The sequence below is a fragment of the Xyrauchen texanus genome, chromosome 36, assembly GCF_025860055.1.
Source record: "Xyrauchen texanus isolate HMW12.3.18 chromosome 36, RBS_HiC_50CHRs, whole genome shotgun sequence".
Classification (NCBI taxonomy): Eukaryota; Metazoa; Chordata; class Actinopteri; order Cypriniformes; family Catostomidae; genus Xyrauchen; species Xyrauchen texanus.
The window spans coordinates 9,839,624-9,854,825 of NC_068311.1; the positions used below are offsets into that span (position 1 = coordinate 9,839,624).

At 37.8% G+C, this 15,202-nt stretch overlaps 1 protein-coding gene across 4 annotated transcripts in view; it reads left to right on the plus strand.

Moving 5' to 3' along the window:
• LOC127629781 (neurobeachin-like) overlaps window positions 1-15,202 on the plus strand; it is a 351,376-nt gene that overhangs the window by 264,510 nt on the left and 71,664 nt on the right. For all 4 annotated transcript variants that reach the window (XM_052107020.1, XM_052107021.1, XM_052107023.1 and 1 more), the window contains 3 exons: window positions 9,108-9,225; window positions 10,240-10,342; window positions 11,219-11,334. In XM_052107020.1, coding sequence (XP_051962980.1) covers window positions 9,108-9,225; window positions 10,240-10,342; window positions 11,219-11,334 — 337 coding nt within the window. The remainder of the gene's footprint in view (window positions 1-9,107; window positions 9,226-10,239; window positions 10,343-11,218; window positions 11,335-15,202) is intronic.

Consider the following 15,202-nt stretch of genomic DNA (forward strand, 5'->3'; position numbering starts at 1 on the left):
TGTCACAAACAGGAGAGATCAGATGGGAAATAAAACCTTTGATGTTCCTCACTTTTTTCTCATCTTTAAAAAGGATCTGCAGACATTTCTGGTAAACAGTTTGAGATTTGAATCAGTGAAATCCACAAATAAATCATGTTTTTTTATAAAACAATTTTGCAGTGTTTATTAACATGATACAGAAAAGTTATTTTTTTCTCATCAGTTGATTTTGCTAATCATTATCTTAATAATTGTTTAGGTAATTATCATAATTGTCTTGTTATCTTCAAACAAGATACATTTTCTTGATCAGCAAAATTGCTTGATCTAGTTAGTCTTGTTTTAAGGGAATATGTACAGTATATTTCAAAGATTAAAGTTAGATTTTCTCACCCTATTGACATTTTTTTTAAGCATACATTATTCAAAATGTACTGACAATTGTGCCAGTGGAATGTAAAATCTTAATTCTAGATATTTTCTCCATTGTAATTTATCTTGTTTTTAGAATGTTTAGGAGTGTAAATGAATAGAATAAATAACTAAAAAATATATTATTATTATTATTATTATTATTATTATTATTATTATTATTATTTTAAAGCCATCTGGATACATGTTGGCATAAAAGGTCATGTTATAAAAAGTTACAAATATTTTCTTGTGATGTAAATTGGGGTTGAAAGGGCAGCAGCAACTCTGATGATGAGTATGTAAGAATGAATTTGGCTGTGACAAGGCTATGTGCTAGGGCACACACACACATACAGACACACATTTATACACATGGTGGCCAGACTGAAGTAGTCACACCTTGTCAACCTGTGCTATTTCTCTTGAAGCCAGGAACCAACAACAGCCGGCAGTAAACAGTCCAGACCCCCACCTGTTCAAAAACAGATCCTTTGTTAAAGACTGTCACATACTGTGCTGGTCTGTCCTCACTACAACTACATGGCCACAGCATGTCTGCTTTCAAACTCTACTGCCTCTTACACCAGACACACCAAGGTCTGCATGCAATAAAGGCTTTTTACAAGCTAAAAAATGGAAGTCAGTCTTTTTTGAATGTATCCATTACTCCCGTTGAGTGGTAGTGAATGTTTTAAAGGCATATTTAATTTCAGAACATCTTTAATGGAGTAGTTCCCCCAAAATGAAAATTATGTCATCATTAGCTCACCCTTATGTCACTGACACCAAACACAATTGGTTTTCACGCGTCTCATCATAGAATCGCATTACTACCTACATTTGTGCAAAATTATTTCTACATGGCTCATTGTACATATCGCAGCAGTTTTCTGTTGAAATGAACACTGGAGGTTTTAAAACAATGGCTTTTAATCATTTTCATACAAATTATGAGTAAAACTGCAGATTATCAGTTCATAAACTCCAACACATTTTTCTCAATTTTCTTCACATAATGTTATCAAAAGACATCAAAACACTTACTTTAGTGCACGACTTGTAAGGGGATACATTTTAATGTGGTTGAGTGCAGTGAAATTGCATGGTAGCTCTACTGATAATAGACCGGGGTACGAGATCTGAAGAGCACGCAAGGTTAGGTTTAGGGTAGGTAGGTAGTATTAATCTAAAAAACCTCAGAGTTGACATTTCACCTCGGAACTGCCACAAAAATGTCACCAGAGTCACAAATTTTCATGAGATCAGGCAAAGTCGTATGAACTAATTTTTTGTCCTTTTTGAGGCTTACAAACCCTGGACACCACATGCTTTCACTTTGTAAAAAATCTTTATAAAATTCATCAAATTTCCTCCTTTTGTGCTTCAAATAGAAGTCACACTGTTTTGGAATAACATGAGGGAGAGTAAATGAGTTCATTTTGGGTTGTATTATTCCTTTAAATGTATTTATGTACATATAAAATGGCTGTTAGGCTCTGGTATGGGTAAAGTTGAGCCTGTTTAACTCACATATACATTTTCTCTCACTTGCCTTTGGGAGCAGTCACCAGTCTTGAATGAGACAAGTGCTCATATTCTGGACATATACCTCTCTCATTCCACACACACACACATACACATATTCAATCCCAGCAGTGAAAGCCTATTAGACAAATCTGCGGAGAGCCCAGCAGAGGTGCTATGATGGCAGGTTGTCAGTGCGACAGACGACCGCCTTTATAAACATATTAGTCATGCTGGCTGTTATATTTCCAACCAGACTCGGCTAACATTTGACATGGAGAGGGATTGCACTCATCTCTGGAGGGGGTGTGTGAAAAATTGTGTCCGGTTTAAAAATGAAGGATCTTTTTGATGTATTCGCCCCTGTCATAATGCTCCATTCGGTGGACATTTTGGGGTGTGGGGCGCCTTTGAAGAATAAGGATGGAGAAAAAGATTTGGCTTGGATGTCATCCTCGATAATAGCTGTTAACGGCAATATAATGTCAAGAATTGTGGGGCATCCTTTTTTTTAGACATAGTTTTCTATTGCTTGTTTATGGAAACCATATTTGCATTGCATTGCAGTAAGATGTGTCACAGTTGCATTATTCCAATATAATGTTTTTTATAGAGCGCAACAGTCTGGTTCCGGAAGTTAAATTGCATAAACATTTTTCATACGAAAGTTGATTTTTAACAATAATTATAAACAGTTAAAGTCATTCTCACCATGAGCTCTGAGGTTGTTAATCGATTGTATATGCTCCCATTGAAGCCATCAGTTCACGTTGTTTCAACTTCTTTAAAAAAATCTAATTTAATTGCAGAATTTGTGGTGAATTATTACATTACCCATGGTCCTGCTGAGAAAGACCATCTAATTAGAAGATTGCGAATAAAGCATGCCAACAGAGCTCTGCTGTAACTGTTGCGCTGTGAATGGCATAATCGAGTCGGTCTCCCTAAACTTTCAAGCTACTTATATATTTGCATATGAATATTTTGGGATAAATTTAAAATGTATGGTTTAAAAACTTATAATCAACCACTTTAAATTAATAGTTTTATATTTTTCCATATTTTTTTATTCAGTTAAGTCCCTCGCAGTTTTCTTTATGGGGTTGTAGTTCATTCCCTCTTGAAAGACATTAAGTACACAGTCTTGTACCTTTGTCTTTTTGTCTGATTTTTAAATGTGTTTTGCTCCAAATCAAAGTTTGTAATGCTGTGATTCACTTCAGAACTGGTTGGTTTAGCTAATGGCTTAGAACTCTTCTATGAAGGATTTTATGAAATCCCTATGGAAAATGTAATGGGAAAAATAGATCCAGTACAAAGACTGCTGAAAAAGTGGGCGGGCACTGTTTTTTTTCTCTGTTCTCAGTTACACGGTTCTCTGGAATACTTGATTCTGATTAGTTAATTGCATAATTATCTGGTCAAATATTTTTGCGTAATGACCGCTGAACTGTATAATTGACTGTTGTTCCAGGCAACCAATTTCCTTCATGGCTGTGCTACTTTCATGTCAATCGTATTACTCTGCAGTCTTTTTCTTCTCATAATAAAATTATTTCAACTCAAATACATTTTTCATGGCCATTAATATATTGATCAAATGTAAAATAAACACATTCATAAGCTTGAGATTGGAGTCTTTTTCATGCATCGATAGTCTGAAAATTATCCCGATGATTATCAATAATTATATATTTTTTCCTCAGCTATAAATAGAGCTGCTTGTTGCATAATATCCTTTGTCTTTTCAAACATATTTCTCAACTCTACTTTGGTAAAGTGTACGTGGCAGCATAACTAAAAGGTGGTTGCACACCGGACACGTCTGTCGGACAACATGGTGCTTTCTAAAATTCCTAACAATTATTTTCTACGAAGGTAAACGCTCACCGCCAATGCTCAGCATCAATATTCTGCAGTGCCAACTCGCATAGTTTTCCATTAAATTTGACCCAAATCATTAACAAAGGACAAGGATTAATTACTCTAGCCATCCCTGGATGATATACACTCACTGAGCAATTTATTAGGAACACTATGGACCTTATGAAGAGCCAGACGTGGTCTTCTGCTGTTGTAGCCCATCCGCCTCAAGGTTCGACGAGTCGTGCATTCTGAGATGCTATTTAACCTCTGAGTGAATTGTACAGAGGGGTTATCTGAGTTAACATAGCATTTATATCAGCTTGAACCATTCTAGCCATTCTGCTTTGACCTCTCTCATCAACAAAGCATTTTTGTCCACAGAACTGCCGCTCACTGGATGTTTTTTAGAACATCAGCAGTTACAGAAATACTCAAACCAGCCCGTCTTGCACCAACAATCATGCCATGGTCGAAATCACTGAGATCACATATATTCCCCATTCGGATGGTTTATGTGAACATTAACAGAGCTTTAAAAACTATTTGGGGGCGGGCTATGTGCTGCAAACATTGAAGATGGGCTCAACCAATCACACAATAGCGCCAGAATTGTTTTGTATTTTTCTATATTTGCCATTAACCAAAAGCAACAACACACTCAAGAAACAGCTGCTGCAAACCAGAGTCAGAGATGTCATGAGAACGAGAATGGTAATAAGAGATAATTTTGTGCAATGCATAGGTTTTTAGTGCCTGTAAAGAAGTCTGGTGGTGTCTCTAGCAGTGACTGTGTGGCTGCTGTAAATGTACCACAGGCACCCTCGCCGCTCCTCAAATATATTCCTCTCCCTCTACCTCAGCACCCCAAAATCATGCTGTGGGTGTTTGCAAAATACGGTACCTGAATTGTAAAGCACCATACTCACCTGTATTAGCTGATGGTAGCATTTGCGTAATGGCTGATACATTGTTTTGCAGGACTTGTGCTTCTGTTTCCCTGTTGTACGTTTGTGTCGCTGAGAGATGCTGTCTTCACCTCGTGTCTTACATCTATTTAATTTACATATTTTTTACAGTGCTGTGATAATTTGTTGTTTATATGGATTTTGTAGTTGTAATATTCACATCATTTTCTCTGAATCTTAGCATATGAGAAAAAACCTGTCTCTCACAGGATAGATCATAGTCTAAAAGACCTGATTTCAGTCATACCTAAATTTTGCATCTTGCCTTTGAAGGGCAGTATAATTGCTAATTACATTTCTATTTAACCAATTAGTCAGAAAAGTCAAAGAGGAATATTCATTGTTTAATACATAATTACTTCTTTAAGCAGTTTTGTTGTTGTTGTTTTTGGGTATTTAACTTTATCTAAAATTAAGAGGAGCACACAATTTTAGGGCTGAGCCGCATGTCGTCAAACAACCAGACTTCTATGAGTTGTATGAGCAAATCCCCCCATCTCACACACACAGCTCATCCTGTGTGTGTGATACCTCGACCTACTTCAGTAAATGTTATATCACCCTCTGTTTAACAGAAGGCCTACTGAGTGAATTGGAAAGCACACAAATTAGTCTTCTAATTTAAATGTTGTCTAATTTTAATATATCGATGCATTAAAAATGTATTAATAAATAAGCATGCTAATCGATACTCGTTATTTCGTGACATTCCTAATTCAGAGTGATGCAAGGCCTTTGGGTTTCATGTCAGTGTATTTTTGCAAATATAAATGACTTTCTGTACATAATCCCTTTCGTAGTTGTGTGGAATTTGTGTGGTTGTCCCAAACAACAGGAAACTTTTCACAACCTTTACCAACTGCATATACAGCAAATGTAAAGACACGAACGAGGACTGGGTAGCCATGTGCCCCTGCGTGTGCATTGACAGGCCATGAGCAGTGAGGTAAAAACCTGTAGCCTGTGCCTGCTCTACTGCTGCTGGTGTGATTAGATTGGGACAGAATCCTCCAGCTGGCAGGCCTGTCTGGGGCCCGGGGCCGCTCGTCCCTGACACTCGTCACCATTGTGACACCTCTGACAGGCAGCGGACAGCCCAGCCAGACAGGTTCATTAAGCCCCATTTTTTACAGCTGGGCCTCCTCTCTCTCTCTCTCTCTCTCTCTCTCTCTCTCTCTCTCTCTCTCTCTCTCTCTCACTCACTCTCTGTCCCCTACTCACTCTCTCTCTCTCTCTCTCTCTCTCTCTCACTCACTCTCTCTCTCTCTCTGTTTTTCCATGAAGAGAACACAAAAAAGGGAGAATAAAAACTCCACTTTGTCAGAGACCCCTGTGTCTTCAGGGGTACTGACTTGTTGATGTTTGATGTGCCAGCTCTGTTGTTATTACAATATTTTTTTTTCAGATGTGACCTATTTTGAGGCATTTTTTCCTCCAGCAGTATCTTTTGTTGTCAGCTAACCCTTTGGCCTGCGCTTTGTCACAGGGAGAAACAGGCAAGGGCGTGTGTTGATGCATATATATTTGAAAACATTCTTTGAAACACAAAGAGGGTTCTGTTTTTTATTTTTATTTGTACTTCTTTGTTTTATAATTTTATTTGTGGTGCTTGCTGAGGCAAGCATTACAATTACATTTGCTCAGTAATAACTATAAGTTTTAAACTTTGGCATGTAATTTGTCCTGGATCATTTGCTTTGCACATGAATGATACCTCCAATTATGCAACGTGATCACACTGGAACTCGACATGTTGCTACCAAATGTTCCGGTATCCTGACATCAACTCCATTATGCCGACTTACTGACAAGTGCCGTCTCCCATCAGACATCAGTTCAAATATGTTTACATTTGAGGCACGAGTGGTGCATTGCGGGAGCAGCATTAGAAATTCAGGTTTTGGTCCCGTGGAAGCCAGAAAGTAATCATGCTCATCATTGTTTATGTGAACATGATTACTTCCTGATTGACGTAATATTAAGAGGTTGCGTTTTCACTCCACTGACAGATAGGTTTATGTTTGGGTTAGGGTGTATGGTTAATAAAATATGCATTCCTGTTGACTGTATTACATAATTTACAACTACAAACAACTCACTTTACAACTAGCTTTTGGTGCCACTCTGTAGAAATTTCACCCAGAAACTGGAGCTCACATGTGCCCATACATTCAATAAAACTTCCATTTCTGGCCACTGGGGGCAGTGGTTCTCATTTCGGGAAGCAGAGACCGATTTCAGCAGCAGAACTTTTGACATACTGTTGCTGAATTCACAGTTAGATCACTCTGAATCATGTGGCTTGCTTAGGAAATAGTGTACAAAATGGGTGGAACATTTCTATAAATTTACATTGAAGGTGGTACCAAAGCCATATATAGGGATCAGAATATCATAGAGATTTGGGGTGGACTCTTGGGCCAGTAATTAACCACCTATCAACCATTCAGGTAAGCCTAGCCCCTAGCAACCACCCCAAACACCCACATACAGTAGTAAAATGCTAGTAACCACTTAGAGCACCTTAGCAACAGCATTGCAATGCCCTGGCAACCACCCTAATCAGAAAATAAAATAAAATAAAAATTTATTTTCATGTCATTATTATTTTCTTGTCTGGTTGTTTGATGCCATGCTGCTCAGCCCTAAAATTGTTTGCTTATTTTAATACCTATAATACATTGATAGATAAAGATTATGTGTAGCAAAAAAAAAAAAACATGAGTGTCTTCAAATGTTTCTGTCTTATTTTGTGATTGTTCTTTGAGTAGCAATTGCTCTCTGCATGTGTCTCCATTGTTCTCACAGCACGTGGGCTGCCATGGATCCTCTAATGCCAAACCCACCAGCTCCCAGGTTCCTCTAACTGCCCATCTACTAAACTCTTAAAAGCCTTGTTTTTCCCACAACCCATCTCTGTGACAGCCATTTGAGTGGAGGTTTATGGTGGTGTCAGCCAGGGGGTGAACCTAGAGTTTATCTATCTGAGAAAGAAGGGTCGTTTGTTGCTGGCAGTTTGGCTGGTGCTGAGACTACCTATGATGGTAGATGGTGAGCATTTTGATATAATCCAGTTTTAATTGAGCCCCAGAGACCATAGACAGAAGGCTCTTCTGTGTCTGCAGTGAGCTGTATTCCAGGGAGAAATTAAGCAAGGACGGGCTGGTTGGCAGAGGCTTCCGTTTCCACTAAACGAGAATTAGCTTTAGGTGCTAACCCTGTTCAGACTTTCACTATAGTTGCTGTACACAATGTGCTTTAATTCAATAAAATGTCCCTTATGACAAAACCATCTTACACCTTTGCACCCACCTAGTATGGGCTTTTATCTGTGTGCCACAAGGCATTCAGGTTTTTGTGTCTGATGCAAGTATGTCTGTGTATACGCATGTGTTTTTGTGTACTTCTTGGGTTTATGCTTGGTCTGTTAAAGTGGTAGGTGGGGAAGGGAGCTTGGCTTATTCTCACTTGTCAAGATGAAGCTCTTGATCCAGCCTCAGAGGGCCCTGGGGGTCTCAAAGGAGAATTTCACTAATGATCCCCCTCTTGCCCCAGCCTTGTGTTGGTATTGATTATTTACGCCAGCCTGACCCCCCTAGGGATTGTGTTCCAACACCACAATGAGCATGGCGGCCCACAAGAGAAAGACATGTCAAAAACATTTTAAGAAAGTGGGAGAGATGAGCCTTTGAATCAGCAGGAAATAATCAGGGTCTGGCAATTTACACAAATAGCATACAATTTTGTGTCCATTTAGTTTTTAAAGCATTAATCAATGTAGCATGAAAAGAAAGATTAATAATTAACATACAATGACAATTTTTATTATGCAAAAAAAAACACAGTAATAACTAAATTTAGATTTATTTTTATTCTTGGGAAACTAACTGTGGGCTAGTTTAATGCCTAACCTTCCAGGCAAAATAAGCAATATTAAGGTTAACAAAAATTGCATAAACATAAATAGAAAATATGAATGGTTCATGCAACATTTTGTTTGACCTCATGACGTTGAAATTTTTGAAGGTTAAGCACCTCCGACCATTTCCTGAAAAAGACAAAACAAGAGTTTCAGGCCCTATTTTTTACCCTATATGTGAAAATTGTTGTCTGCCCTGCCATCACTCTACTGCTGTAGCTGCAGTGGATGGTGGCCAACATTTTTGACGTGACTGGAATGTCTTGCAGTGTTTCGTCAGAGTGGCTTCATGACATGCAACTACGGAATGTGTTTTCCCAAGTAACACATTTTCCCATAGCACTTATGACACTAGATTGAGAAAATGTCATGAAAATATTTTGGAGACAGTTTGGTTTAATGTATCCCTTTTCCCTTTTTTCCTACCCTGTGTGTAGGTGCTGGTATACTCAGAGGGGCTTCACGGCAAGTGGATGTTCAGTGAGATTCGAGCTGTTTTCACCCGCAGGTTCCTGCTTCAGAACACTGCACTGGAGATCTTTATGGCAAACAGAAGTAAAACAATCCTCTTTGTTTTTAACTTTGTGAATGCAACAGTAATGTACAGGATCTGGTTAGGGTCATCACAGAAAGATGACAAATGTTCCTTGTTCAAAAGATCAGCAGCTGTTGTGTTTTGGATTCTAGTTACAAGCATAGTATGCTGGTGTCCCTACCAGGCTTCTAAGCTTGTTTAACCTGCAAACTTGCTCGGTCAATCAGCTTCAACAGAAAGACAATGTTGGTTGAAGTTTTGCTAGTGAACAGCATGGTTATGCTGGTCCACCAGCAAGACCAGTACCAAACCAGCACTGACCACCATAAACTAGCCTGGACCATAATGGACATTCATGCACAAATACCAGCACAAACCAGCATGTACCATCTTGGATTCATGTTGGTCTAAGCCAGGGGTGTCTAAGCTAGTTTTTCAACATGCTGTTCAACCAAGCTTTTGCTAGTGAAAAGCATGCTGGGGAAAGTATGTCAAGCAGCTAGACTAGACCTAATCAACATCATCTTGGTCCATGGACATGGACATTCATGCTGGTCTAAGCTAGTATTTTCAACATGCTTGTCGACCAAGTTTTGCTGGTAAAGAGCATGGCTATGCATTTCCACCAACACAACTAGCACAAACAAGCATAAACCAGGCTGGACCAGCATGAACATTTATGCTGATCTACTGGTCTAAGGTAGTCTTTTCAACATCCTGGTCCAAGACCAGCACTAACCAGCATAAACCATCTTGGACCAGCAATGCAATTTACATTGGTCTAAGCCAGGGGTGTCCAAACCTTTTTCTATTGGTTGGCAGATCGAATTAAGGTTTTCTTTTATATCCCAAAGTTTGAGAATAGTTGGTAACTGAAATAATGCATTTGTTTGTTAGAGCATTTGTTTTCCTGCTCTGAAGTCTTTATACTGTTTTTGGAAATTTGTACTCATGTTTGGATGTGCTCTACTTATGGTTCTGTCTCCTTTTGTTTTCATCCAATGTGTAATACGTGATGTCATTCCCTTCCTCAGTGTCAGTTATGTTTAACTTCCCTGATCAGCAAACGGTGAAGAAGGTCGTCTACAGTCTTCCTCGTGTGGGTGTCGGCACAAGTTATGGCCTTCCACAGGCAAGGCAAGTCTGTTTCTTGTTCGTTATAAACACCTGCTCGTGGTTATCTTTCAAAATACAATTCAAAAGAATTTTTCTTGTTTCTCTATTTTGTATTAAAATTGAAGTACAATGTTCACATCAAACATCAGAATTGCTTCATCCTTAATGTATTACTTTTATTTTGTTATTGTTTGGAATACATAAAAGTAGATGTAGACTTGCAGTAGGGACGTTAACTCAGATTGAACTCTTCAAATGGTCCACTAATCTTTTGTCCCTTTTATTAAATGTAGACATGTTTTGACTATCAACTAAAAACACTAAGACAGAATATACTATTAATCCAATGCTTTAGTAAACAGTGATTTTAGCAGACACATTTTAGCAGTTGCAATCCAAAGCAACTTATTGTACATGTAGGGTCTTTTCACACAGGACACTTTCTTTTTTCCATCCGCACTGTTTTTGTAATTATTTTCTATGTACACTAAATCGACTTTGACTTTGACCTTGACTTTGACTGACTTTTGAATCTCTGAGAAAGGTCTGATTTAGGCGCTGCACCAGAATTCTAGCATGTGTTTTGTGCACACTTCCAGAGCATAGACTCACATTATGGTCATCTGCAAAGAATCTATCTTGCTGGAACTGATGCATTCATTACACACCACAGTAAAGAGTGTGACGGCTTTGCATGTCTGAGCTGGTGTACAGCCATATCTGTTTGTACTCTTTTGTCTTTTTTTGGAAGCAAAATGTAACATTTTCATATTTGGAGCTATAAGCCATCTGCTGAACAGGCCACGCCCGCAATAATCAAAGTAAATGAAAGCAAATGTGGAGTTGGGCCTGGGCCCTACTTAGTGGTGTAGTTGTGTGTGGTTTTTTTTTTTGCAGGCGAATCTCTTTGGCTACCCCTCGGCAGCTCTTCAAGTCTTCTAACATGACTCAGCGCTGGCAAAGACGAGAGATCTCAAACTTTGAGTACCTGATGTTTCTCAATACAATCGCAGGTCAGAGTTAACTCTTTCTCAGTGGCCACCAGTTATTTAGCATTTTAATTTAAAGCAATTCTGATTTTTTTTTGTTGTGGTTTATGCCATTATGTTTTGTGATTATTGAAAGTTTTGACCTTTAACCTATTTTGTACTACGTACTTCATATGAGTTCTCGTTGAATTAAAGGTTATAATTCACTTGGCATTGGCTTTGTAAGGGATAAAGGGCAGTCAGCTGATCATTATCTCATGACCTGAACACATAGTGGAGGGGTCTTGTATCATCCTGATGAGGTTTATATTACAATAATGACCTACTGACTAACATTAATTGGCTTGTTGCATGACTACTGATCATACAAGTTAATAAATAGACTTAAAATATGAATTTGAGTTAAACTTACTTTATTATGTGAGAGACATGAGACTACCACAGTGTAGGAGATTGGTTGCCAAGGACAACGGTCAAATACAGTTTTGTGTTCATTATACACTCACTGAGGTCTGTATACACAATGGTCTTAATAAAGTGCCCAATGTGGTCTTCTGCTGTTGAAGCCCATCAGCCTCAAGGTTCGATGTTTTGTGCATTCTGAGATGCTCTTCTGCTCACTACAGTTGTACAGATTGGTTATCTGAGTTACCAAAGCATTTCTGTCAGCTCAAACCAGTCTGGCCATTCTCCCTTGAGCGCTCTCATCAACAAGGCATTTCCATTCACAGAACTGCTGCTCACTGAATGTTTGCACCATTCTGAGTAAATTCGAGGTACAATCATGCCAATGTCGACATTTTTTCCATATTCTGATGGTTTATGTGAACATCAACAGAAGCTCCTGACCTGTACTTGCATGATTTTTTGCACTGCATTGCTGCCACAGGATTGGCTGATTATTAATAGCATGAATAAGTACAGGTGTACAGGTGTTACTAATAAAGTGCTCAGTGTGAGTACAAACATATTTGAATGCAGAATGCCTAAATCTGCACACCGACTGTGAACCAAAAATATATGCAGTATTGGCAGTTCCTTTTTTCTTTTGTTGGAAACAAAAGTTCCAGACACAAATTTACTGTCTTCCCAACCATTATTTATTTACTCTTTTTCTTTAGAAACCCTGTTGTTACACAAAAGCAAGAGCCTTTGGGATAATTAGTGTGGCGCAGGGAGAGTGTGTGCAGAGTTGAAATATTCTGTTGCAAAGTCTCTGATCTGAACTGAGAACTCATGCACTCACAGTTACACACACACACACACACACCCCTCCTCTTGACACTGAAATGTGTCATCCCTGCTCGCACTGCATATTCATGCATATTTATATTTAGCTCCGTGTGAGTTCGAAACATTATTGTCAGCTAATTAGATGTAAGGCAGAGTTGGAACGGGGTAAAATTAATTAAAGTCAGGAGTGGTAATGACCTGGGCTGACAGAGGTGTCAGTGAAGCTCGGGCCAACAGACAGCAGAGAGAGCGGGGCGTTAATGTGGAGCCAGTCGTCTCCTAATTAAACACTATTGCGCTGATATTAACATCTTCCACCCAGGCCTCAGTCCTGTCAGCTCAGCCGCCCCTCATCTCAACCTTTCTCCTCTTCTCGGCCCCACTTCACCATGTGGCATTAACCTGGTTAATCAAGTCTACCTTCATCCTAGACCCGGCCTATCTCAGGATTGTCAGGATTTGGTCAGTGTCTGTAGTAGTCTCTATAACTGAATACCAATAGACTAGGCTGCCAGGGTTTTTTTTTTCTTTTAATTAAAATAAATAGTCAAATAAAAATGCCCTTTTATGAAATAAAATTTAATTAAATACAATTTTATGTAATTTTATTTTTTGAAAGGACATTTTTATTTTACTATTTATTTTATGCCTTTTGACATTTTTGAATGATACAATTTGTGAAGAAATTACAGATTTTTTTATTGTTATTATTTTATGTGTTTTTGATGCCCTTAAAAAAAAATTATGATAATAATTTTTTTTATAAATAGTTTGGGGAAAAAGAACAGAAAATTATTGGGAGAACAGAGGGTTGCAGGATTGCAAAATGTTGCAAGCCAGATTCGAGCTCACGTCGACCAACTGAGAACCCTGGCTTAATGATTCACAGCACATTAAGCACAGTGTCATATGCATATGCTATGCCAAGGCTACTTTATTGTAATTGTAGTTACTTAAAATAATAAGTTTGAATAAAAAAAAAAGTTATAGTAACAGATCTATAAAATGTATGCCATAATTATTTAATCTAAAAAATGTAATGTTACATACTGTAGGATAATTGGTATTAATTAAAATGTCAAGTTATTTAAGTAACAAATCTATATAATGAATGCTATTATGCTATAATATTTTAAAATATCTGCATTAATTTTTACCACCAACTAGCATTTAATGTTGATTAAAAGTTTAATGTAAATTAGTATTAATTAAAATTAGGAGTTATAAAAGTTACAGATCTATGTAATAAATGACATATTTGTTTAATTAATACCATAAAACTGAACTGCACACATTGTGTTAAATAAAACACATGACGGTTTTTCTAAATCATGAAAGTGTTTTTGTCAATACTTTGGAAGCGGCTTGAAATGGGTTGTTTAAGATGAAGATTAATGATGATCATTTGTGATGTGTCTGGTAATTAGACCACACACGCTGTTATCTCCAAACTTCATGACAGGCCCAGAAAACCCAGAACCAAAGCCCACATCATCAAACTCTCAACACTCTCTTTGCACATACTCTTCTTTTATTCTGAGTCATATGCCTGAGGTCATGTCATAGACTGAAACGCCTATGTGGGTTAGTATCACGCACATGATTTTGACTAAACGGTATATAGCCATTACCGTTGACTAAGGTCAGGATCAGGTTTATTCTGTGCCCAAGAACCCTCCCCTTGCTGCCCGTCTCCTAGAGTTCCACAGGAAATACCAGATCTGCTCTGGCTGCCAGTCTTTGTCTGAGTAATTGCACTGTATAGATGAAATAGCCCTACTATATTGCTTGAGTGGCACCCTTAGAGCTCCACATAACAGCAGTAGCTAGACAAGTGTGGAAACCTTTCTGTCTACCCAGCAATCACAAATCATGCCAGCATGTTTGCAATATTTTTTTTAACAAAGTTTACTACATAAACAAAGGTTAACCCCAAGGGAAGGGAAAATGTTTAGAAGAATATTTCAGCTCTGTAGGTCAATACAATGCCAGTGAATGGTGACCAGAAGGAGCAAAAAGGAAATAATGGCAGCATAAAAGTAATCCATAAGACTGAGTGGATAAATTAATATTTTCAAAAGTAATATAAGTGTGGGTGAGAAACAGATCAATATTTAATCCTTTCCTACTAAAATTCTGTTGTGAAAGTGACTTTCATTTTCACATTAAGCCACCAACTGGTTGGGACTGTTCAAAGGTGGAGATTTATTGTAATATATATATATATATATATATATATATATATATATATATATATATATATATAATCATTGCTACTACAATATTACTATAGTTAAAACATGGTTACTATATGAATCCTACAGTATTAATTAACTCAAAACTATAGTTTCTGCCAAAAAAACTAAAACAAAAAAAAACATGGTTACTACACTCGTGTTTACTACAGTCATGTAACTACAGTTTTACTGTAGTAAAACTATAGTTTCTGCCAAAAAAAACTAAAACAAACAAACATGGTTACTACACTCGTGTTTATTACAGTCATGGTAACTACAGTGTTACTGTAGTAAAACTATAGTTTCTGCCAAAAAAAACTAAAACAAACAAACATGGTTACTACACTCGTGTTTACTACAGTCATGGTAACTACAGTGTTACTGTAGTAAAACGAATCGGTTACCTAACGTAACCTCGGTTC